Raw genomic sequence first — 26,671 nt, forward strand, 5'->3', positions numbered from 1 at the left:
AAAAAAAAAAAAGTTCATCTCTAGACCATTTTGTCCCATTTTTTCCCATTTTTCTACTCATTGGGAATTCTAAGCTCTCTTTGCATGTAACTGTCATTTTCTTTCCTCTGTCTGTCCCTCCTACATGCAAAGCCCAAATGGTTTTCATGTGCTTTGTCCAATGACTTTTGCAAGTCCATTAGCTTATAGTGATCGCTCTTCTAAGAAAATGAATTTATAAACTCAAAAGAGGGCACATGAAGTTTAAAGATCATGAAAACTGACACTTTTATGGAAAGCTGACTAACAAATTAGTTCCATTTTAAGATATGTGCCAGAAAATAGGTTTAGCTTTAGGCTGTCTGTACTGAGACATTACACCTTTATTTCACACTGGGCAAAGAGGACCTGCCTCCTTCTGAACTCCTTGAATGGAAATGTCAAGCAAAGCTTCCATGTAGCAAGCAAAAGCAGAAAGGAATCCACTCAAGTGGAGTATGTGAAGTCAATACCACAGCCCAGCCCCAGCTTCCTGGGGGGAGGACATGAATTGTCTTGCTGAAGCTTTTCAGCTGCATCTTCTGTATGTATGCGATGGTACAGCTCAGTATGTATCCTTCTGTCCTTAAACATCATAGAAAACTAAGACTCTTTTTCAAAGATAACTGATGGGAAATATGTAAAACAAAATGAAGTTTCACCATGTATGTACAGTGTATTGCACTTGCACCCCAAAGCTATTTTAATAAAAAGAAGCACCTGCAGCAAGTTCAGAAAAGTTTTTATGCAAGTAGTGAAAATGCCATCCCACTTCCTACAGCTTTGTGTCCTTTGCATTTTCTAAATTCCCAGCACTGGCCTGAGCTCACCAGTCAGTTCTATCAGTGATAAAAGACACTGAACAAACATCTGGAGGCAGAAGACTGTCAGTGACATCCACTGACCAGCAGCATCCCGCTGCCCAACATCTAGCAAATGGGCTCTGCCCTTCCAGACTCTGAACTGGTCTCTCTCTTCTATCTGAAAGTAGATTTCACAAAACAAATTAAGAAAGTAATATGTGTAAATTAAATGCTTTACAATCCAGACTTCCATTCTGTAACTGCCTACGAAGTTCAAGTCAAATCTGTGAGGACATGAAGCCAGCACTGCACTGGCTGGAGCCGAAATTCTACTTCTCAGCAGCCTCTTGCGAGCTCTTCCCAACCCTTTCACCCCCTTTTCTCTAGGAAGACCATTCATGGTGATTGAGATTTTATCTGTCTTAATATTAGCACAACCTGTAACCCAAACACCATTTTAATCTCATGCACACACCATGTTCTCCTTCCTTTAGTAACACTTCCAGCTGCAGCCCATGGAGAGCCCCTGCAGGAGCACCCCAGGCCAGAGTTGCAGCCTGTGGGGAGCAGCCCGTGGTGGGGCAGGAGGGCTAGGGGTGCTTCTGCTTCTGGGGACCTGAGTGGAGCAGTGCCTGAAGGGTAAGACCCATGTTACAGAGCTATGTTGGAACAGTGCTTGGAGAGCTGCAGCCTGTAGGAAGACCAGGCAGGATTTGTTCAGGAAGAGCAGTGCTCTGTGGGAGGGACACCACATAGAACAGGGTGGAGAGTGATCATGAAGGGAAGAGAGATGCTAAATCTTCAGGGATGAGAGATTTTGCACTGAATAAAAGAATTTTCAAGGTAATACATGTAGCTAGAATCTTAGAGATGATGTTTTTATCTTTGTTACATTTTTTATTTGTTGAATTATCACATGGAAAATCACCAGAGTTATATACAACAAATGCAAACATACATATTTACATAATTTTGAATCATATTCTTACCTAAGTTATTATTCAGTGATGATAAGTAGACACATCTTTATAACACCAGGCATTGACATTTAAGAATGTCACAGTGCACTGTAAACAAGGATGGATTACACCAGCACAATCAATACTCATTTCAAATCATACCATATCAACACCATTCCTCAAGATTTTTTTTTATTTTTTTTTTCTTCAGACCTATTCTTGTCCCTTTGCATTGCTCAGAAAGATGTGCTTACTGATTCAAAATCCTGTCTCCTCAGCCATGAGCATAAAAAAAATCCAAGACAAACATCCAGCTGCATATTGCATTCATTTATTTCTGCCATAGAAATGGAATATTACGCATAACAGTAAATCAATTTGCCCTCATTGCAGAAGAACTGCAGAAAACTGGTAGGAGCTTCAGCACACTGCAGTCACAAAGTTGTGGGGCTCTCATTGTTACCTACATTCCTCTCGTTGATATGCATCAACTCCTTATCCTGTTTACCTGGCCACCTCACATATTGTTATAGGGTGGTGACGTCCTCTCAATGAACAGAAATTTCACTGAGGGTCTACTGGAAAGTCCTTTCCAGTTGGATCTACTGCTTAAAACTATCTGCATTTATTAGAAATATCCCTATATTCAGAGTAAGTAAAATGCTGACTAACTAGTCAAAAATTCCAGCTGAATTAAGTCATACATACATACTTGGTGCTAGTAAATCCCTTCCTATGGAAACTGTGAGTGGTAGCAAAATACAAAGAAATAAAAGTTCTGCAACCAATCTAGTTACAACAGAAAGAGTTGGAATTTGACTATAGGCATTTCTGTTCAGTTGCTGGCTTCTAGAATGTGGAGTGTAAATTTCAGCTAGAAAGATGCAACAACACAAAGAAACAACACACCAAGAAATGTTCACAAGGTGATCAGCTTCGAAAGAGCACAGAACTGCAATCCAGTGCCAAATGAAGAGAAGAATGTCCCAAGTAAAGACCTTTTGTCAGTTTAGAAGATAAGTAATTAAATGTCAGAAAAACCTCTCTGCACATATGTCAATTATAGAATTATAGAATATCCCAAATTGGAAGGGATCCACAAGGATCATTGAGTCCAACTTCTGGCTCTGCGCGAGACTCTCCCAAAAAAATGAAACTGTACTTCTGAGGCCATTGTCTGAACACTTCTTGAACTCTGGCAGGCTTGGTATTATGAGCACTGCTCTGAGGAGCCTCTTCCAGTGCTCTTTATTTTGCATTTTTGTTTGTTTGTTTGTTTTGGTTTTTGTTTTTTTTTTTAAAACATTCTTTTTGATATCTGTGTCAGCATTGACCAGCCTCAGCCTTGGCATAAGCTTCTGCAATTCTTGATGAGCAGGTGGAGGGTAGAACCAGGCAAAGATTTATGAGATCTGACATCTAAGCCCAGCTATTCCAGCTACTCCTGGAACCTTTCTTCATTTCTTCGTTAGCTTTCTTTGCCGTACTTTGCTCAAAATATCATCCATTTATGTTAGTATTATCCATAGAGTGACCTGTCTACCACAAAAATACAGTGGAGACCTACACTTAAATAAGACTCCCAGGTATAAATACTTAATAACAACAGCATAAATGTAAGTAGAATGAGCCTGGACATAGCCTGATTCATTTCCTTTGTGCTTTTGAGATATTTCAGAGATGTAGGACAGACAAGACACAATATTTTTCTTAGAAATAAGGAGTGTTCCTCTGTAAACTTCACTTTTCTGATAATTCTGAGAGTGCACTTTAGAAGAGGATGAATGTTCCAAGAAGTAAATAAGATCTCAGTTTTCCGTGGGATGGTGTTATTCTTTTATCTTAATTATTTTCCTGAAAGGAATTGTAAGTCCTGGTTGCTCCCCTTGAGGTAGAGAGAAGCCCCAAAAGACTGTCTACTACAGACACAGTGAGACTGTACTAGGTTGCTTGGTGAACAGAGTCCTTCAGAAATAATGTTGTAAAAATTGTATCATATAGTAAAAGAAGATGCATTGTCAGTCAGAACTTCACTTGTTTGTCGTGAATGATAAATGTCAGAATTTGTCCTTGAGCTACGTTTATTGTACTTCTTGTACCTCATGCACCAAAGGTCCTTCATGATCTTCACAAAATAACTTCTAAACTTCACTCCAATAAATGCATAGAGTACAGGGTTCAAGCAACAGTGTAAAAATGCTATGGTTTCAGTGATATATTTTGCATAGGCCATTCCCTTTTCAAAGTCACAAGATTTCTCTTTCTTGCCCATATTTACAACTGCCACAAGAAGAACAGTGTTATAGGGCACCTGGCAAACTAGGAAAACAGCTACAATTAATACAATCACATTGATTGCTTTGTTTCTTTTGGAATTCTGGGCTTGTTGTAAGGACTTGACAATGAATGCATAGCAAAAAATCATGAATATGAAAGGTATAAAAAATCCAAATCCCACTTGTAGACACAGCAGCAGTGATTTCAGGACAGTGCTGTCAGACATTTTGTCAAATCTGTGATCGCAAATCTCTTTGGTTTCATTAATGGAGATATTATAACTTTCACTGTATAGAAAAGAGGCACTGGAGATTAAGATAGCTGATGCCCACACAGCCAAACAAATCAATTTACTGTATGCGAGCGTTCTTGCCCTGAGTTTAAATGACTTTGTTGCCTGTACAATTGCGATGTACCGGTCCACACTGATAAAGGCCAAAAGCAGCATGCCACAGCTGAAGTTGACTGCATAGATACCTCTGGCCATTTTGCAAATGAAATTACCAAAAATCCATTTGTCAGCAGCATAATTCACTGCCCACAGAGGGAGAGTGAGCACAAACAGTATGTCCGCTATGGCCATGTTGAAGAGGTACACATCCGTCATGGACTTGGTTCGTTCATATAACGCAAAGGTCATCACTACAAAGATGTTACCAACTAGGCCAACGATACAAATCACTGAGTATGCAACTGGCAGAAACGCTTTTGTGAAGCTTCTGACTTCCCACTTGGAACAAGGGGCTGTAATAAGAGAAGCGTAGTCTGTATCAAAAGAATATTCTGTCGTACCGAAATCTGTCTGTAACAAAAAAATAAAAGGAAAAGATCAAGAGTCAACTCGTAGGCGTTAATCCCTCCTATATATGATTTGTCGTTTAAGTACTTACAGTATTCATTTTGTTAGTGAGCTTCTAAGAAGGAAATATATGTGGAGAAGAGTTTCAAAATGCTCTCCAGAGATTTCTGAAAAGGAAATAAAAATTGGATTGGGAAAATGTCACAAGAAATGTGAAGAAGCAGAAAAACATTTGGAAATGGAACTTGGGTTCCAAGAAGAACCAGATCACATCAGCTGTATCAACAAGACACAGTTTCTCAACAAAACGCACATCTCTGCAGCACGGCGTGCAGTTATGAAAGGTGGGTGGTTTGTATCAATATCATTAAGAGTGCCATCATATATTCTTTAGAGCTTATGGATGAGAGTATGTGTCCTTTAATTCACATTGACTTCACTCCCCAGGAAATTTGAAAAAATCAAATCCCACTTTCAAAAATGCAGTATGACAGTTTAAATCAGTGTACTGAGATAGATATAGAAGAGTAAACAGCAGAATCTAGCATCTTACTATACTCCATAACTATATGTACTGTTTTAACCTCTTTTTTATGTATGTGTGATGAAAAAATGTTATTGACTCTCTTTTACAGAGGAGAAACTCAAGCATTGAGTCTTTACAGTAAGTACAGTAAGTACCTGTCCTCCCCTTCCCCCCCCCCAACATCACTTTTAAGAGTGCTTATCATTGTGCAGGATTTCAGTTATGTAAAGTCAAATCCATTGACTGTGATTGCAGTGAGACTCAGACTTCAGACCACAGGGTCTAAAGTTTTGACTTTAGATGTATAAAATGGGGAACATGCCATTGTTAGGAGCATGCCATTGGAGGCCACAAGCACAAAGCTGGGTGTAACTGACTTGCTTAACCCCACACAGGAACCCACGGGCAGGAGATCTAGATCTGCAAACGCAGTCCAGATATTACAAGGATCCTGGGAGAGAGAAAGGACAGGACAGTCTTCACTCTCCAAAGGCATAGCAAGAATCAGTGTTTCTCAAGTAGGAAGTCTGGCTCATATTGGACGTCTTCAGATGGGTAAAAGAGCATCTGAAGCATGTGGTTTAAGCATTGCAGCTTCTTTGGCTTTCCTGTCTTTTAAACAAATCTTTAACCACCGCTCCAACTTCCTCTGTGAGCTTTTCAAAGCTGATTTTTAGAAGCTGCAGGGATATGACAGCCTGAAAACCCTCGAACAGCTTCTGAAGCAAGATTTAATAACTTGAAGTGTCTTCTCTGAAGTGCAGAGGTGTATAAGGCAAGCCGTCAAGTCATACAGTACACGTGGGACTATGGACTGTGGTCTATCTTCTCTAAGCTACCCTCGTCTGCTGCTGCTGCTTCTTCCTCCTCTGCCCCAGCCAGCCACATGCCCATTTGTGGTGTCTCCGTTACCCTTTGCACTGCCTGTACTAAACACTTACCTGTTGTCACAGAGTTAACTAGATCAATCTATGCCCAGGACAGGGGGGCAGTAGGCCCCTGGGCCACCCCCTGACCCCACAAAATGGGAATGGAAAGGAAAAAGAGATAGGGAGATGGGAGCTGAGCTCAAGGAAGGAAAAAAAAAAACCAGCGACAATGATCTATGAAAGAAAGCTTTTTTTTTACTGTGATATTGGAATGCAAGATAACACAATATAATACAATCTAATTGAAATTGAGACTAATAAATCAAATAAGATAGGAGAGGGAGAGGTTTGACTGAGACTGAGTCAAATCTGAAAAGCTTGGAACGGCTAGGAAAGCACCTCCAGCACCCACTGCCAGGCAGTAAGAGACCGCCCCACCCGGAAGGGTCAGATCCCATGACTTCTGTGATGTATAGGGATAGGTACCTGGAATTGGAGCATTAATACTTTAACTCCCAGTGCACTACATGATGTTATGATGTGGAATACTGAAAACCAAAAAAGCATAAAGCCATGACTCCTGTCTAGGTTATTATTTTAGAAACTGTTATTTTACCTGTTAAATAAATAAATAAATAAATAAATAGGAAGACATACCTTCTTTGGATATAAAAGTTATTCTTGAATACAAAGCACAGATGGAATAAAAAACGTGTGAAGGCGATTAGAAATAAGGGAGTACATGTGTTTCCTGAAGTCTGTAAGCATAGGCTCTCTATATCCCTAAGAAATTCATTGGGGCACCACCAGCCACACATTTCTTCACAGGAGGACCAACAAAAGCCTCTTGAGGCTGGCTAGTAGAGGGTAGACAAAGACTCAAACTGAAACCAGAATAGCAGAATAGCAGAGACCAGATTTAGAATCTGATTTAAATCTCTTGAGCTTATTTCCTTTTGAGAATTTGAAATAAAATTCACCAAAGTTGTTAGGAAGATGCACTGACTGCAAAGGAAGCTGAATCAGAACTATAAACTTCCTGATTTAAATCTCTGCAATAGTCTTTCAATAGGCAGCTTTACTTTGCACTAATATATTAGGGAATTTTCAAAAATAAATTTCCATACATATAGGAGTGAGCTCAGTTGAGTGTGTGCTAATATTGTTTATCTATTACATACAGGCACATCTATGCACATGCACACAAACATACTTCTGAACATTAAATGTCATATAAGCCCTCTATTTTCCACTCTATCTACATCTACTTTTCCTTTAGCTATAAAAGCAATATGTGAGTACTCCAAAGTAAGACTAACTACAGTTTTAAGTATAAAGAGGTGAATTGGAATTATAAGACAATGGGTTTTAGTACTTACCAGATTTAGTCTGTAGGTCAGATGATACTGTACGACTCTGTTAACATTCTTCTATGGCTGGATCAAGCACACTTACAATCAGCCTCAATAGAAGTACGCTTTGATTTAAAAAACAAGAAATAACTGCAAGAGTCAAAGGTACAGAGTTAAATTGAAATTATCACCACTTCCTCCTGCCAGGCAATAACTTGCTTCTTTTTACGTAAAGGAAATTATTTAACCTTGTCTGTGCTGGAGATGTGCAAGGCAGAGAGAAGTCATTGAATAATTGAGTGAGACTACCTATATAATAATTCTATTTTCAAAAACCTGAGCCAGCATTAGAATCATTAAAGATAAAGTTTAGGATGATCTTTAAAGGCCCATTCCAGTGAAAATTATCCTGTGACTCTTTGATCTGTTTACATCTGTTGTTAAAGTTAATTGAAATCAGAAATGAAAATAATTCATTTTATGATTCATGATTTTTTAGTTGCTGATTGCAATTTAGATAAGTAGGTAATTTGTAGAGAAAACTGAAAAAGTATGTTTCTTCTTATTTTAGAAATTGTTTTTGTGAGTGTTCAGTTGAGCCTTGTTACCTCATTAGAGGCACCAGACAGCATTAATACAGGCAGTCTTTTAAGCTACGCTTAAATTAATAGATCCTAAAGAAATATAGGATGATAGATGTTTTGCTCCTGTTTTCATTCAGAACAGAGCATACCACAACACAAGTAGATCCCAAGCAGTGTAAGTATGGTACTGCGTTCCATGAACCATAACCAGGAAATGAAACAAAGATGTAACTGGGTGGATTTAGAAATAAGTTACCATCATTCATAATCAATTAAGCAGGCATACAGCATTTTCTTATATGTATAGGGGTTTTTTTTTGGATCCAAGCCCTTGGTTTCAACTACAATTAAATCCCAGCATATTTGCATGAATCACTAGCATAACACATTGATACTTAAAAACCCTGAAATGAGGATATCATTTTTCCTATGTATTAATTTGTATGCTGACACACCCATGGATGTTTAAATTATTACTGCTGAAAAAATACCTTTGCTGCTTACAGAGCAAAAAAGTGAAATCAATCTGGACTGTGACTCTACTAACTTCAATGGACTCAATAAAAAATCATTTGGACTTTTTATTGCTGTTTGGAACAAAGCACTGCCTGTCATCCCAGATCTGGGGAAGATTTAAGGCTGAATCTGTAAAATAATTGAGCTAATGATTATAAAAGTTCAATATGGGGAAGGGAGATTTAAGAGTTTCAGTGCAGAGAAGATGATTTAAAGACAGAAAGAGAAGAGAAACATTAGTAGCAGGCCATTAAGATCATTTCCATTACAAATTTCCATTGATAAATCAAGATAACATCTGCAGTTATAGGATCGAGTTGCAGCAGTGGTCAAAAGACTTATTGATCTGTGGTGACTGGATGGGCATGAAGTTTTGGAGTCAGACTGCCACACGTGATTCTGTTGCTCACTGAGTACCTGGGACATCTTTTAGAGATCTGTCATTCTTTTCTAGTTGCCTACGACGTTCTATTTCTTTTCAAACGCATTAATACTAAATTATAATGCCTTAAGCAGCCAGGAGGCTATCCTACCTGATCTCAATCTCCACAAAACTCAGCATAAAGTAGCGGCATTTTATTAAGAATGATTAGAAAAGCAAGAAGCGACAAAGCAGAAGTTATGGCAATGCTTCTGTAAAAATCTGTTGAGCTCCCTCCACACAACTACAGTACAGTTCTGCTCATTCCTGCGCAGGAGGCATATGGTGAGGCAAGGCTGTCGCTAGACAGTTATCAGGTGTTTGGGACGACTAGCTGAAGAACGATGAAGAAGGCAGTCTAGAAAAGAAACTTCCTAGACATGACAGAGTTCTATAAAGCCACGAGTTCTGGGAGGCTTTAAATGCAAAATGATTTACTGAGTCAGGGAACAAAAACATAGGGAGATGCCAGTGAAGCTAGCAAGTAATATCAGGTAAAATACAATATCATAACGCACTGGGGGATTTTTTGCTTCTGGATGTTACTGAGGAAAAACACACACAAAAGATCAAAGAGAGATTAGGCAAATGCAGATCTAGGAGGCCTGCAGAGGTAATTACTCCTAATAGCTTGCAGGAAGTCTCCAGCTCAGTGGCACGGTTAGAAACAGGCTCCAGAAAGCTGCAAAGATATCCCAGGACAGGAGCCACAAGGCAGATGTTTTCTGCCCCAGGTGCTTGCATCTGGCCATTTTCAGAAGTAAGACATGGCCCTGAGAAGATCTTTGGTCTGTGGGACCGTTCCTGTATTCTTAGCAGCCACCATGCCCAGCCACGTGTCCCAGCTTGCTTTGGAGCCAACCAGGTACAGCGTCTCACAGTAGCTGCAGAAGGATACCTATGTTTTCATTGGCCTACAATGCTCAGCAAGTAGAGCTGAGCTGTGGGTCAGTGCTAAGGGCAGAGCAGAGGCAGAGTTGCGAGCAGAGAGGATGTATGAGCAATGATGCAGGGGAAGGTGCGCACCAATTGCGCTGGCAAGCTGCCCAAACCCTGCGACTCTTTCGAGACATCCTTAATCACAGTAACAAACTACTCCTCACCACTTATTTCACTTATTTATTTCATAGCAATTTTCATCATTAAAGCCTCAGGAATTTTCAGGCCACTTAATTCACCTTATCCCTTTTACCATGGGATTTTACTTTAAAAAAAAAAAAACAAAAAAACAACAACACATTTTTTATTGTTCCACTAACTTGCTGTTATTTGCATTTCAAAATGTCATAACAGAAATCATCTAATTAACATGATTCGTGTTTCATGTGAACGTTCCTAAGGTATTTTCTGAACTTTCTTGGAAATAAAAATGTGAGTTTCATTTCTAATTCTTCTTTCCGTCAAGTGCTGTGAGAAACAGTACATTTACTTTTGATAAGTTGAAGTGCTTATACTTCTTGCAGTAACACAGCTATGTGTGACAGCATAGATCTTGCATACAGATAACTCATTTTCTGCCTAAATACTGTCTGAACTAAACAACTGATTCCTGCTGACTGTGTTTGACAGTTTAAAACATGTCCTCCAGCCCTGTTAAAAACAGCCCTGCATTCAGAGCAGGAGCACATTCTGTGTTGGTGAAGGGATTTGCAGGTGGCCCATTCCTCTGTGGGACTTTAAGTGCTTCTTTCTCTTATCTCTGGGACTGATGAGATGGATCTGAGTCTCACACACAAACTTCTTTGTACAAAGATAAATCTAGCCTAAGGCAGTCATGTAAGAAGCAAATAAAATGTAATGGAAGCAGAAATTTTATCTATATTATAAAAATGGATGCGACTACATGTCACCAACCAAGTCCATCATGATTGTACTCCACATTCAAAGAAGCACGTCTACTAGTAATAACTTCCAGCATCTCAGCCTGCATTTGGAATGCTAACAGTTTAGCTTGGAAAGCAATTGAATACTACCACATGTATTTCACAGAATGAGACTAGGCATAATGAGATGGCTTGTTTCATTAAAAGATAAATCAGATTTTCAGATTATCCACTACAAAAATTATTTCTCAATTTTTTCCATATCCAAGAGCTTTTTAATTTCAACGTATCTCATGCTTTTTGCTTGCAATAAATCCAATATTTAGCAAGAGAAACAGTCTTCCAGAAAGTGAAGAATTAAGTCCTTTTAGGTTAATGCCCAAATTAGTACAAGATAGCTAGCACAACTTACCTCCTTAGCGCATTTTCTTCTGACCCAGTTACAAAGCTCAGACAGCCTTTCTTGCAGACACTTTGTGCTTCACCTTCGTACTGCGGCAAATGGAAAGAGTTTTTTCTTTTTAAGACATCTATTTGAAAATCTGCCTGGTATGCAAATGAAGCCCCCACATCTAGCTAGTTTTTGCTTGTATGTTAGAACTCTGAAAGGAAATTTACTCTCGTTTAGCTAATACGGTTATTGTGGTTTCTCAAATCTCACCACATGTTAGTTTTCTGCCACCACTAATTAAGGAAAGAAAATATTGAAACATAAGGAAAACATTGTATGAGTTATTCCAGAATCCATGTGTTTCTTCTGTAATGACTCAGGATGTTTTTCTAATTCTAAAATACTCACACATATTGCACCCCATTCCTTCCTGCTTTCATGTTCATTCAGTTAAACTTAGACCAATTTAGTCTGATACAAAAACCTAGCCATCAGCTGAAGTTCTGGTCTCTCCAACATTCTGTCAGACCACAAAATGTAAACTGTATTTTTACACTCAGGTTGCTTATATTACCTGTTCATTAAAAAAAAAAAAAAAAAAAAAAAAGTTATCATCACATATTGTCAGTACGTTTTCTCATTATTTTCTTTAAAATTCCTTCCACCTGTTTGCCTTTGGCTTTCTGCTTCCTCTGGCATTTTTCTGTATTTGGTACTTCTATATTTAGGTTTTTTTTTTTTTTTTCTCTATTCCTCCCTCTTTTGTTTTCTAGCTTTCCTATTTTTCTTATTTTCATCTCTAGTTTCCATCCTCATCATTTCTCTCCAGCATTATATCCTGTAGTAATACTTATGTTTCCCCCTTAACCTTTTTTTATCATAATCTTTTTTCTTGATATTTTCAACTTCAGTCCCATCTAATTCCACCTACTCATGTTTTCTTGTATACTATGGATTGCCAAGGTCCAACCTAATATCCCAATATAAGCATCCATCAAGGTTTTAGTTGGGCATCTGTCAAACCAGTCAGAGAAGACAGATCTTTGCTAAGGCCTTCTACAAGGTTTAGTCAAATGAGTGAATATGAGATTAAATAGGTAACGATGGTTACAGAGCACTTGGAAAGTTAAGGGGCTGCATAGTGTTTAGGTCTCACTCCTAGCCCAGTATGTCTGACTGCATTTGTAAAACCTCACAGTCTATCTGTTTTCTTCCATCAACATATGTGCTATTTAATTTGAAAATGGAGACTAAAAAAAAAATAAATAAAAAGATGGGAAACAGTTTGTGGTTCATGTGAAAATGGTAAAGAATCAGAGGTGATTTCTTATGTCGAGTCTGGAATTTTCTGAAGGAGGAGCACAGTCATACTCAGAGCACTTCTCTGCTTCACGGAAGCCTTGCTTCTTACAACAGCCTACCTCCTAACTGAGCTAGGCATGGAAGAAGCACAAAGAGCCGTGTGTCCTTCCATTGATAATCACTGGATTCAGAAAAGCTTGTTAAAACAATTTATTTTCCAAAGATCATGTTGATGGAAATCAAAGTTTTAAGCAAACAGATTTTAAAAATTGTGGGTTTTTTTAATGGAAGTTTGGATACATAATATGCCAGTTTAGGGGGAAAAAAAAAAAAGCAACAAAAAAAACAACACACAAAACAAACAAACAAACAAAAAATCAAATGGGTGAATTAATCTATTGCTGCTCATTCTTTTATTCTCTTTGGTAGGCTGAGGTTACATGTCAGATTACATTTCCTCTTAGAGTAGCGAAAGTAGGCAATGAGTAATGTCATTCTACAGCCTAAGGTCTTTTGAAAGTCTAGATTGGAAAAGGATAGGGAATCATAAGGTTTTATGGAGGTAAGGAAGTTATTCAGTAGTGAAAGGAAAGGGGCAACTGATTGAAGATGCCAGAAGCTCATAATCTGAAGTACCTACCTTCTCTGCCCATGAGAAAGTATTGCATTGACTGGAAAATAAATGCTCATTCCTGGAATCCCAAAGAAGAGAGTAGCACCACTCCCAACCCCTTACTCTCCACCACTTCTGCAATGTTTTGCATACAGCTGTGCATCACCCCGTCATTTTGTAAATGTCTTTTCTGAGGTCATGGAGGGGGCAGCTGTCTACATAAATGTCTCCCCTCTGGAAATGAACATGTCAGAGGTAGTTATTACAACATTCTTTGACTCCACCTGAGTTAATGAATCCATAAAACCCAGACCAAGTTACTAGGCTTACAAAATATGTCATTATTACACCGATCTTATGACAGCAGCAATACTAAGGGCTTAAAAGCAGATTCTTCTTAAAATAGATCTAAATTGTTTTAAGTGAAATGTGTAGCCACAATGAAGACAAAATATTGTTAAATATTTCCAAATAACTGCTGCCCTTTGAAGCAAACGGTGCCCTGCAAATTCATGACTAATTAAGCTGTGGAGAACATGTGAGTTTCCGTATCAGAAATGCTGCAAGCACCACGCAAAGAGAGAAGTAGAGTTAAATGTGCAGTCGTTGACATAATTTCTATGTTTTTGATGCTGTAGCCAGATGATACCCTTTGTGGTAATGTTTTTTTGCTTGCTCGCTCACTCACGCGCTCTCTGTTTCAGGTCTCGTTGAAATGACTACCAGTGTAGTTTCTCAAAGCATGTCATCAGACTGTACTCCCAAGCATTGACATTTCAACCTTAGTATGTTGAATTCATTGACCTGATTTCTTTTTAGAGCTGTACGTTCTTTGTATGACTGTATTTACAAGAGCCATACACCATGGAATGCCCCAGTCACCTCTGTTTCCACAGCAGTAGCCTTCATGGCCTTAGTAAGCACTAAAAGCTAGAGTTTAAAAGGTGCTTATATACCTAATTATGCACTTAGTTTCTTAGTGTGGAAATTTTGAAATGTCTGTGATCCGGGCTCCCATGTAAAACCACAAGTGATAAAATGGAAGAATGAAAATTGTAATTGTGCCTGCACAATATGCAGTCCCTGGGTGAGCTGGATGCAGCTCAGAGATTTCTTTCAGTCTGTGTGGGCCAAGATGCAGCACGTGCTTTTCAGCCCATGGACTGTGATTTTCCCTGTCATAAAGACAGACTGGAGGGCTTGGCTAGCCACTTCAATGAGAGAAGTCTCCTGTCAGTCAGCTGACAAAACAGAAAGTGATCTGTTTGTTGGGAAAAATGCATGATTGGGTGTCTGATGGTCACCATCCCACCCACACACATCACCCTAATGGACCAACACTGTCACTTAACTTGGGCTGAGCAAAGAAAGAAGAGAGCATACATAAGAAAGGGGTGTAAGGCAAAGCAAAATAAGGACAGTGCAAAAATAGAATTCAAGGGATGCATTGAGTAGTGGGGAGAAAGGGGAATAAGGACATAAACACCAGCTGAGGGCAAATTACTCTCCCATGTCATTTGTGCATCGTAATGCAAGATGTAACCACTAATCCAGCAACAATCTAAGACAACTAGGGCAAAAACTCCCACAGGAGACTGCTCTGCAAGGAGGAAAATCTCTTCCCAGATCTTCCACACAGCAGGCACTACAGTTCCTAAACTGTTGCTACTGAGATGCCACTTCTTCTGAGATGCGGCACTTCTGAGGGTGGGAGGTTGTGCCCAGAACATGGATCCTCTTCATGATCAAATGTGGATTGGTAGAATAATCAAGCTAAATCACTCTCCTTACAATAAGCTTTAAGTGTATTGGATATTCAGCTCTCAGTGCAATGAACAGGAGGTGTGTATGCCTGCTTTAGAGACATGAGCATACTTGTGAATTTCCATGTGAATTAGGAGCAGAGGACAGTTCACCTTTCATTCCCTTCCAAGAGTGGGCAACTGCTGTTATCAGTGAATCTCCAGGTCCTCGTACATGCATGCACTTACTGGTGGTTAGTGCTTTGAGAAAACTGATGTTTCCAGTATGATTACAGAACTGCCAAAGAAAAAAGAAAAGGAATCCAAACAAGTAGCAGGAGATACATCACTGATTGTTTTCTCAAAGGAGCAGTGAATTGTCAAATGCTCTTAGTTAATTCTGTGCTGCTCAGAAAACGCAAGCATGTCTTTACACTTCATTTATTTTGTTTCTGTAAGTCTAATCTAGCCCACACTCAGTCAGGCACCTGATAACACTGTGGGCAGATATGTAGGAGAACTGTGTAGCACGGCTAAAGCCACTGAAATGCTATCATAGAGCAACAGGCTGGATAGTGAAGAATGGGCAATGACTTCTCCAGATATGCTTGTGTAACTACTGTCAGGTGGCACCAGTAGCAGAAAGGGCCAGATTTGGTTGTGTTGGCATTCTGGCACTGATTCAGAAAAATAACCCAGAAAGTTGGTTATGTCTCTTGCCCTTGACTGCAGTAAGTTCAAGAATTTTTAACTGGTCTCTGGGAATGTCTACTTTATCCAGTGTACAGCTGTGCCAGATAGCTCAGGTATCAGATGCAGGACAGCCCTAACCATCAATTTGTCTTGTTCTGAAATAGATTGCTTATGATGCGCAGACACCTTACTCAATATCTTTACAGCACTGTGTGCTCAACACAGACATGTTTTTATGCTGAAGGGAAAAGACAAGGATGTCTGTGAGAGCAAGACAGGCGACAACTGATAGCTCCTCCGCAGAATGTTTTGGTTCCCTCTATCATTGAGAATTGGGAAAGTGTGCCAATATTAACCACTTCCTGCTTCACTGCAGCTTCCTCCCAGTATGTTAACCAGTGCTGGAAGACATCAGAAATTTTACTGCTTCATCATTCACCTCCAGAGGGCTGAAGCTTTAGTGCCTATCCCAGGAATCACCACCGAGGATGCCCTCACACTGATCTGCAGCTGCTCCCTCTGGCTGGTCTCTGTAGTCTCTTGCATTTTCTGAGCAGCACAGAATTAACTAAGAGCATTTGACAATTCACTGCTCCTTTGAGAAAACAATCAGTGATGTATCCCCTGCTACTTGTTTGAATTCCTTTTCTTTTTTCTTTGCCAGTTCTGTAATCACACTGGAAACATCAGTTTTCTCAAAGCACTAACCACCAGTAAATGCACGTATGCATGAGGACTGGAGATTCATTGTTTTAGCTGTCTGCTTCCTCCTAGAAAGAGGGACAAGGAGGAACTGATTTTAACATGCCTCAGCATAGTCCCAACCCTCCCCCCTCCCCTCCAGAGAGGTGCATCTGACAGACTTGTTTTTTTTCCTCTCTCAAAAAGCCTTATTTTGTACTGTTTTCAACTGAACTCACCAGTCTTCACTTGGAGTCAGGTCATGTCTCAGCTGGAAATACTTGAGCCAGTAGACTTGTTCTTTTATTACTTCGCAGGCACAATACATTTACATTATATCACCGTGTTCCTTGTCTGGAATTGCACTTTCTACCACCACTCCTTCTGCAAATAAGGGGAAAGGCCTCACCCAGGCAGGTAAGCGTTCTCCACACTAACTCACAGTGATGCACAAAGCATGGAGAGGGCCCCTTGCTCTCGCACTGGCCTGGTTCTGGAGAGACAATGGCCTCTTCCTGGCAGGGCACAACATGGAGTATGTGCCCATCACACCTGCTCTGCTGTCGTTGGCATGGAGAGCAGAGGAGATCATGCTTTGGGAGTCCTCTTCTCCTCATCCAACAGAGAGAGGCTTTCATCATGTTGACAGCAAGACTGGCACTCACTGTCAAGCCAGATCACTAAGTGTGTCTTTGTGACCCAGCTCCACAACAGGATGCACTGCTCGTGTCTGAGTTCACAAAGTTCTACGGTCAGCCTGGAGGTGTCCAGGATGTTCGCTTGCACTCTTGCCAGAGAATCCTTGATGTTAATGCTTCAGTGAGGTTAAAATAGGCAAAATAACTCCCTTGAACACAAGATTTTTGCTGCAATTTTCCCAGTAGTTTTATGTGATAACCATCATATCTCAGCAGTGGCCTGCTACCCGCTACCAGCTGAGCTCAGCCAGAAGGTTCCTGGATGTCCTGAAGTGATAATACGGGAATGCTTAAAAAAAGCTTAATCTAAAAAAATATGATGAAAGAGCATGAACTGTGGTGCCCTAGTTGATGGTGTTAATGAAGAGTAACTGTGAAAGAAGCAACACCGTAATTACTAGATTCGCGTCCTGTGTCACTCAGATGCTACTGTCTGATAATGGTGGACTACACCTCAGAATTCAGAAGTTCCCCTGACTTTACAGAAGTGGAACCGAAGGCAGGGTTAGTTACTAAAAAAAAAATTCTGGTTATGTTATGTTATTACAATAGTAATTTTTCTCCTTGCTGTTACCTCATCAGCTGTAATGTTTCATTACTCAGGTAAACACTTCACAGGGCAAGACATGACTGAAGGAAAGACTGAACTTCAGTGCCTACCCCTCACTTCCATGTGACAGTGTGTCTGCTGAAAGTGAATGCCAAGAGCTGGAGAGAAGCCTGCAGGCATGTAAAATAGATTCAGCCTTATTAAGCACGTTAGGAGCTGAGTTGAGTTGATACAAAGGATCAAAGGATTTCAGAGCTATCCTACATGTAGAAATTGACATCTGGTAAATTGTGCTTAAATTCCACGAGATCTGATGCCTTGCTGGCTTTCTGATAGTTCTTAATCCAGTTTTATTGGACTACAGAGGATGTTGATTAAGCACAGATGATTATGGGAAAAATGGAGAGTAAGTGGGAGGCTTGCAGCAAAAAGTGCAAAAAGCTCATATTTCTGCTGTTTTCCCTGTGGGTATTCTTATGACTGAAGTAACTTTTGTGCTCGCTAATTTTCATTTTCCATCATAGCTGAGTGCAAAAAAGACTGCAAAAGGCAAGGCAAAATGTAAGATTGAAAGATTTGTACAAGCAAGAGGAGATCTGTGGTTAAAAGTTATTTTAAGCTCCTGCTGTAGAAGATGCCACCTCAGTGAGGGCAACACAAGATTCTATTCTTAACAGCTCCCTTCTCCATGTGATAGAGAAGAAGCTGCCATTTAAATAAACAAGAAAGAAACTTTGTGAGAGTACAATTTGCTCTAAGTCATGTACTAAGGGTGCCTTGTTTCAAAGAGGGCTTCAGATAACTTTTGATGAAGTTTTAGTTTTGTGCTTCTAGTCATTGGAAAAGACAGTTATCAGATTTGCTCCTTTTAACAATCATAAAAACAGAGATTGCTCATTGCCTCTGATTTTATCTTGTTATATCTGAGGTGATAACATCCTCCATTAAATGTATTTCATCTTCTCTCTTTCTGTTGTCTCTGATGCAAGATCCAGAACTGTTCTTATTCTGTGTTAGAGGATCTAGCATCCAAGATCCTTACTTTTTTCTTGTTTTGCTCTCCCTCAGAATAATCATGTCATGGCTTTGAAGCTCTTGTAGGCAGGATCTCCTTCCCAGGACACTTGTCAGCTTGCTCTCTCAGAGTAGATTTCTTCTGTCTCCATCCCACTCAAATGCTTTGAACTTCAGACTAGAATCTGAAGGACTAGGGTTTCTAAGCGCATCTTCAGGGCATCCAGTTCTGCCTACCAGTCCCTTCTGAAAGCTTAGTATCTCAGTCTGCCTGACTCCTGCATCTCCTCCCTTTCCACAGCACCTTTAATGTAACATCAGAAGTGCAGGCTTCCTTGCTCCCTGCTGAACTCTTCAAGAGCTACACTGTGACTGTGAGCCAGCAGATGTCAGCTGGCTTTTCTGCTCAGAGCTGGGACTCCAAAATCGGACCTTTACAGATGAACAGGGTCAACGTGGGGATGGCAACAGAGGGACAGGGATCCAATAGGAAACACATGAATAAATGCAAGAAAGCAGGCAAGTAAAATTAGGAAGGTAATCAAGGAGGAAATGGAGCCCTTGCAATTAAGGGAAGGAGCTCGAAGCAATCAGTCAAGGGACTTTTTAAGCCACCTTCTTGTGGCTACCTATGGTGTGGTTATCATGGTTGAGTTCCCAGTCTGACTGGCCTCAGGACTAATGAATGTAGGGGGCCATTCTGAGAATAGTGCAGTTTACCTTCTCATGTCTGCCAAAATAGGGGGAAGAAGAAAAACATCCCAACATCTTTCTACCGTCACCTTACGCCTCTGAGAGCAAGGAATGTTCTGTGCCACAGCCTAAAGTGAGTTTCACCACTGTTCCACTGGGATTTCATCACTTGTCGCACACTGCTTCACTACAGACCCTTCAGGCTCTAAATATACAGCAGAGGATCCTCCATTTTCTGTTATTCCTCTGTTCTGTTTCTAACTGAGATTGGATACAAGTTTGTTCTTGGATATTTTCATCTGGGTGCGAGGCTTTCCGCTGCACAAGATTCTCAGAGACATCAGCATCCCTGCTGTCATTCACTTAGGGAAGTTTAACATGCCATTAAAACCCCAGTGCAGCCTGGCGTCCACTTGAAGGGCAAGCTAGGGACAGTTCCCCTGGCACTTCACACTGATGGTCAATATCACAAGTGACAAAACTTCTGGTTCACCCAAAGCCCTGGCAAATTCACCACTGTGTGAGACGCCTCTGCATTTCTACAGCTTTGAGCAGGAAATATCTTGTTAAAACAACAATCGTAGTTCACTAAGGATCACTCCAAATAACCTCAAGACACAGGCTGGTAGCAAGCAATAGACCTCTGTGGTTTTAGACTAAACCCTCAGGTTAAGAATGAAATCTGGTGAAGAAAAGGGACAGTTGTTACTCAGTAAAGCCCTCCACCTCTTGTTGTGTGGTCAGCTCACCACTGCTCACTTTCTCAACTCTATACTGGTAGAACTGAGGAGAGAGAAAGGAAGCTCAGCTGATTAGGTGTGCTTCACCTGAATGATCTTTTTAATGTTCCTGCCTGTTTATACTGTTTGTTTCACTTCCCTCCCCCAATACTTTGTGGCAACACTAAAAGAAAATAAAGTAATAAGAATTCCTAAGGAGAATCAACTCTGCTGTGCAAAGAAAACCAGCAGACTTGAGTAAAATCACAGTAGCGGCAACAAAATGTATAGATGCTATTACTGCAAAGGACCACACAGTTGGATACTGTTCAGCTTGCTTCCCAGGTCTAGCAGATCCTTGGTGACCAGTAACAGCTCTGTTATACAACAGTGTAAGTCAGGATACATCCTTTTTAAAATTATTATTATTCAAAGATAACAAGAGCAAACCACACCGGGAGATGAACAAACAAAAAAGACACTTCTGCAAGATTTCCTGTTCTGTGATGCATGGGTAATTGGCCTATATTTCTGACCCCATTTTTCTTTCAGGTCTGTAGCTGTACTGCAGAGATGTAGCCCTCCAGTTCCAAGCCCACACTGTGAAAGAATTGCACTGGTCACTGCTGGGTACTGCAAGTTTTGAAGGAGATGCACGGCACTCTGTCATGCTTTCCAACTTTCACTTGGCCCTAAATCTGAGTGGAAGCATCAGTGCTATTTGTAAGCAAAGGGAGAAAAGGCAGACGTAGAGACAAGCAGCTCCTCTCTCAGAAGTGCTCCAAATCTCAGCAGCTCTGTAGAGTTAGAGCCAAAGCAGGTGGAGCTGTTGCTGCAGCACAGGAAGAGGCCCTCTGCAGTTCTGCTCCCCCCACGAACAAGGAGAGGAAAGTCAGTGACATTTGTGTGGCTGCCCCCAAATACGGTGCATTTCATAGGCTGCACAACTGTGTGCATGGCTGGCACTGCAAATAAGCTGTGCTTACTTTGTGAGCCATCAACCCAGTCAGATGTAGGGTGCCACAAAGAAAAAAAAACGCAATTGACCAGAGCTATGAGATCATACACTCTATATGAGCAGCTACAGACAGGCATACAGATTTTCATCCTTTCCCCAAGTAGTTTTCCATCACAACCATTATGATGTCACACCAGAGGCAAAACCAAAGTACACCTCCTCAATTTTTCTTTGCAGAAGGGATTCTGCCTTTCTTCTTCAAAACGCTTCTCACAGCCAGTCTCTAATGTGCTGCTGATTTTTTTTTTTCAGATTTACTGATTTTTTAATTCAGGTTAATCCCTCTGTCTGCTACTCACCACTCTGAATTGCCCAACTCAATATCTGCTTAATTATCAAGACCATGGCCACATCCCTGTGGAAGGAAACACAACTTTGGCAACGAAGAGAATGTTTCCTGCACCAAGCCCCATCTCTTGTATACTGGCTGGTGGCACACGTAATCTTAGAATCATATTCCAGAATGGCTTGGGTTGGAAGGGACTTCAAGGATCATGAATCTCCAATCCCCCTGCCACATGCAGGGCCACCAACCTCCACATTTAATACTAGACCAGGCTGCCCAGGGCCCCATCCAACCTGGCCTTGAATACCTCCAGAGACAGGGCATCGAACTCAGGCAGCTTCAAACGCTGCTCTCTGCTACCACCCGCTGCTTTCTTAGCTTCACTGTTGGTTGGACTGGTCTCTCCCTGCTATTTTATTTCCCTTTGTATAAAACAGATTAGCTTGAGTGCTTTCAAAATTGTACTTGGCATTCATTTCTGCCTGTATTTTACTCTGGGCTCCTGTGTCTTTCCTTCCACAGGTTAGCTTAAGGCTTTCTGATATTTAATGGAAAATGAGCATGCATGCAAGGAAACACTGCAGAACAGCTACCTGTGTGTTATCATCATGCTAGTTTATTCTACAGTAGCTTCTCCAGTTGGATGAGATCTATGGCCTCAATGCAGCTATTTTTATTTTTATTTTTACTGGCACAGTTAGCACACACTTACTAAAACCACAAACTAGAGAAAGTATTCATGAATTTTAATTTCTCTTTCATGGAAGAGGTCCATGAGAGTTGTTTTTACCTCTGGCCCAGAAATTTAGAGTGCAAAAAAACCAAAACAAAACAAAAAACAAAAACAAAAACCACTCAAAATCCAGACTTTCTCATAAGTTTTCTACCACTGTCTGGTTCAAGTACCTAACTTAAAAATTCCACTTCAGACCTAGCTAATTTAGAATCACAGAATGGCCAGGGTTGGAAGGGACCTCAAGGATCATGAATCTCCAACCCCCCTGCCACATGCAGGGCCACCAACCTCCCCATTTAATACTAGACCAGGCTGCCCAGGGCCCCATCCAGTCTGGCCTTGAACACCTCCAGGGACGAGGCATCCTCAACATCTCTGAGCAGCCTGTGCCAGTACCTCACCATTCTCTCTATAAAGAACTTCCCCCTGACATCCAACTTAAATCTTTCCTCCCTCTACTTAAAACTGTTTCAAATTCCAATAAATTTCCACAGTTTAGCACTCTGACTGTGTGTAACTAAGGAACAGTATTTTTCTAATGCTACATGTGTGATAACTGGATAGGAGATGGCGAGATGTCTTGCTTTTTAATGGCAACATGGCAGCTTCTTATATCTACAATTTACTTCTTAAAGAATTCTTCAAAGTTTCCTATCTCTCCCACTAGTTCATGTTCAGCTACTCAGCATAAATTCAAAGCATACCGTTTGAGTCACTCAGCACCAGAAAGATGCCTTTTCTCACCAGTTTTGCCCAGCCTGGAATCACAGCCACCTAATGCCCTGCCAGCTTGTTGTGGAGATGAGCCTTTGATCACATAATCTAACACCAAACACCAGAACTATCTGCCTAAAACATAACAGGAATGTCAGTTTAAAGTCATTCTTCCACAACCGCCTAAGCCACCAGTGCAACTGGAAACACAGCTTCATCACATGCCACATCTTTCCCAGTTGTGTGCCTTCCAGCATGCCCTGAAGGTCATTTATTGGCCAAGACAGCAACACTGTAAGCAAAAGGTGGAAATTGTTCTATTTCAGAGCAAAACAACAGCAGAAAGCTAAGAAAAAAGCTGAAGCACCTGTTCTTGCTGTGAAGAGTCATGTGATAGATACTGCTACAGGGGAACTGTGCAAATGACCTGATTTTAGTATTTTGTATGTGTTGTGGTTTCCCCATAGCCTTAGAAAAAAGCCAACAACACAACACAAAGTTGCTAAGAAACTGAAAAACAATTTTTAGAAGCTTTATGACTTGTTTTTACAAACGGATAGATCCAAGAATAAGAGTAAGCTGCAGCTGCCTACACAGAGTGCAATCAAGTTCACATTTTCTGAGACTCTCACAAGCGCAAATATTATGGGGAATGGCTGAAGGAACTGGGAGCGTTCAGTCTGGAGAAGAGGAAGGCTCAGGGGAGACTCTATTGCTCTCTGCAACTCACGGAAAGGAGGCTGTGGCAATGCGGGGGTCGGTCTCTTCTCCCAGGTAATAGCAATAGGATGAGAAGCAACAGCCTTACATTGCACCAGACTAGTTCAGGCTGCTGGATATTAGGAAACATTTCTTCTTCCAAAGAGTGGTAATGCATTAGAACAGGCTGCCCATCCACAGAGGTGGTGGAGTTACTGTCCCTGAAGGCATTTAAGGAAAAAATAAATATGGCACTGAGGGACATCATTTAGTGGCATGTTGGTTGGACTGAACGAATTTACCTGTACCTTCTCCAACTTTAAAAAATCAATGATTCTATAAAGTTAAAAATCTCATGTTGGAGTTGAAATCAAGTTACTTTATGCCTAATGATGGCCTTCCTCCACAGGACAGTTAGCGTGTGCGTGCACTCCGTTGCAAAAGAGTTTCAACATGAAATCAAGGTAATTTGCATATTTGCATGCACAGAGGCAGCCAGGTTTATTCTGTCTTTCCCCATAGTAACGATAGAAAGGTTAGTTTTAGTAGAATAATGAAATAATTTAGGCTGAAACAGCTCTCTGGCTGTCCAGTCTCTTGCTCAAAGCGGAACTGACTTTGAAGCTCCATTAGGCTGCTCAAGGCTGTTTTTAAAATCTCTAAGGATGGAAAATATGGAGTTTCCACAGCACCTGCTTCACTCCTGGGCCATTCTCCTGGTGATTTTTGGTTTATTGCATAAATGTCACTGAAATTTCTCCAATATAATTTGACTGTTGTCTGTTGTCCTTATACTGAACACCTCTAAAAAGGGTCCAGATCTGTTCTACGGACCGTTCCTCTAACTGGGGAAGACACAGTTTTTGCTTTCTCTGCTACAGGCAGAAGAGCTTCAGATCTCCACAGATCACATGCTCCAGCTCCATCTTCAACATCATCTGACTTCTTTCCCCAAATGGCAACCCTGTCCTCCAGAAAATTGGCTGCTGCCCGCTATTTGGTATCATCTGTGAGCATGATGAGGATGCAGTGCACCCTACCATCCTGTTTGCTGATAAGTATTCAGCCCCGAGGAACACCATTTCTGTCACCAGCTGGATTTCAACCCACTATCACAACCCTTTGAAACATATTCAAGTGGTATCCCTGCACCCTCTGTAGTCCATCTCTCCACAATTTGGCTTCATAGATGCTATCAAGAACTACAGCTGATGTCAGAGAAAATGACATCCACTATTGTGTCCCAAAGCAGTCACCTAATGAGAGGTGATCACTTTGATCAGGTGCAGTTTGCCCTTCATAAACCCATGGTAGCTGTTCTAGGTCACCTTATTTTTATGTGCTTAGAAATGGCTACAATGAGGACTTTGATCAAATTTCCCAGGGATTAAAGTGAGGCTGACTGGTCTGTAAAGTTGTTCTTTCTCACCTTTTTAAGAACTAAATATCTTCCTTTTTTTGATCATAAGGAATGTCTCTTAATTACCACAGACTTTCAAAAATACCTGAGAACAGACCTTCTCAGGAGACAGAGTGAAAAAGAAACAATACCCCAGTCTTTTTTTTTTTTTTCCTACTCTTCATCACTATCACTCCACTCAGTAGCAGGCCCACATTTTCTTCTTTCTTCTGCTGATATCTCACAGAAATTCTTCTTGCTACCTTCTGAACCTTTCATCTCTCAAACAGTTCTGTCCCTTACACACTGTTCCCATATGCCTGTGCACATTCTGGAAGTCACCTTTTGCAGCCCATCTTTGCATCTGAGTAGTTCTTTCTTACTCTGAGGCAGTGGATTTAGAGTAACCTCCTGCCATGCATCCAATCCCTGAAAATCCTGTCCAGCACTAAAGCAAGAATCTTCCTTCACACCCTCCATTTATCTCTGGGCTCGTTTGTGACTTGCCGTGTTGCTCTTCCTGCAAATTTGAGGGGTTGAAAATCCCCATGAAAACTACAGCATGCAATCAGGACACTTCTTGGAATCAATTAAGGAAGGCCTCATTTTTTTCTTGATCAGGTGGGCCGTTGCAGGTACCTACAACAATATTCCCTTTCTTGACTTCCCCTTAGAATCATAGAATTGCTCAGGTTGGAAAAGGCCTTAAAAGAGTCTTAAAAAAGTCCAACCACACCCTAACCATACTACCCTAACTAACAACCCTCTGCTGAATCATGTCCCTGAGCACCACATCCAAATGGTTTTTAAACACTTTTGGGGATGGTGACTCAACCACCTCCCTTCATCCCTTACGATAAGGTCTTGGCAGGTCTGTCACAGTTTGTGTTCCATTTATTCCCTGCACATTTACATGGACATCCTCATTTCTCTTTCCTACCTGCCTATCAAGCCTGTGTCCAGCCATCGCAGTATTCCAATAATGTGATGTTCCAATGTCATACTGTGATGTCATAGCTTTGTGACTGCACAGGCCGGTCCTGTTTATTATAGACTGGTCTTATTTTTACACTTCTGTTCATGGACCAGAATCTCAGATGAGGTCGAGTCACTCCAGTTTCTTGTGGTGGGGAACTTCTGCACTCCTGAACTCCCACATGCCTGTAGGCTTTGGTCTCCACGCCCAACAAACCTAGTTTAACATCTTATCCACACGTTAGGAATTCTGTCAGCAAAGACCCTAATCATCATCAAGTGAATCTTACTTTTCCTAGCAATCCTCATTCCTCAGAGGTCCTGTGGCCATTAACAACAAACAACACCCAAAAAAACCTCACAAAAACAACAAAGCCCCCCTGTGACCCTAGCCATGCAGTCAAGCACTGATCTGCAAAATATATCTACAATTACCTAAGCCTTCCACCTTGCCCACGAGAAACAAGAATGGCGATGGAGCTCCCTCCTCCTTCAGCTGAGGCCCCAGAGTCCAGCAGTCACCCTAGATCCCCTCCAACATCTCCAGGCCCGTGCACAAAAAACAAGGTAGCCTGAGAGCCTCAGCCTCTCAACAACGTACTAAAGATGAGTTCAGGCAAGGAAAAATTCCAAAACATGTTTGACTGACAGGGTGATGCCCTGTAGAAGTTCCTGACTGTTGTTACCTGCCACTTTCCTTTGGTATCACTGGCTCCAATGGCATAGCTAGATGCCAGTAAGATTGTTCTGTTGGCAGAGCCCTACACTTCTCCAAATAAACATCCGCAGTTCGAGAAAAAT

The 26,671-nt window shown here is 40.9% G+C and overlaps 1 protein-coding gene across 5 annotated transcripts; it reads right to left on the reverse strand.

The window, feature by feature from the left end:
• Window positions 1-1,710: 1,710 nt before the first annotated feature.
• On the reverse strand, window positions 1,711-26,202 carry CCR6 (C-C motif chemokine receptor 6). 5 transcript variants are annotated; one of them, XM_090135529.1, is made up of 6 exons: window positions 25,836-25,884; window positions 16,609-16,753; window positions 11,360-11,439; window positions 7,631-7,728; window positions 4,948-5,023; window positions 1,711-4,859 (listed from the first exon to the last, which is right to left on the reverse strand). In XM_090135529.1, the coding sequence occupies exons 5-6, from the start codon at window positions 4,954-4,956 to the stop codon at window positions 3,774-3,776; spliced, it is 1,095 nt and encodes a 364-aa protein (XP_089991655.1). In that variant the 5' UTR covers window positions 4,957-5,023; window positions 7,631-7,728; window positions 11,360-11,439; window positions 16,609-16,753; window positions 25,836-25,884; the 3' UTR covers window positions 1,711-3,773. The 5 variants fall into 5 exon arrangements, with proteins under 5 accessions (XP_089991655.1, XP_089991654.1, XP_031468875.2 ...); XM_090135528.1 differs by lacking the exon at window positions 16,609-16,753 and adding an exon at window positions 11,747-11,912 and having other exon boundaries at window positions 25,836-25,875; XM_031613015.2 differs by lacking the exon at window positions 16,609-16,753 and having other exon boundaries at window positions 7,631-7,687; window positions 25,836-26,202.
• Between the last annotated feature and the right edge of the window lie 469 nt (window positions 26,203-26,671).

Source organism: Phasianus colchicus, chromosome 2 (assembly GCF_987193195.1).
Source record: "Phasianus colchicus chromosome 2, bPhaCol1.hap1.1, whole genome shotgun sequence".
Lineage (NCBI taxonomy): Eukaryota > Metazoa > Chordata > Aves > Galliformes > Phasianidae > Phasianus > Phasianus colchicus.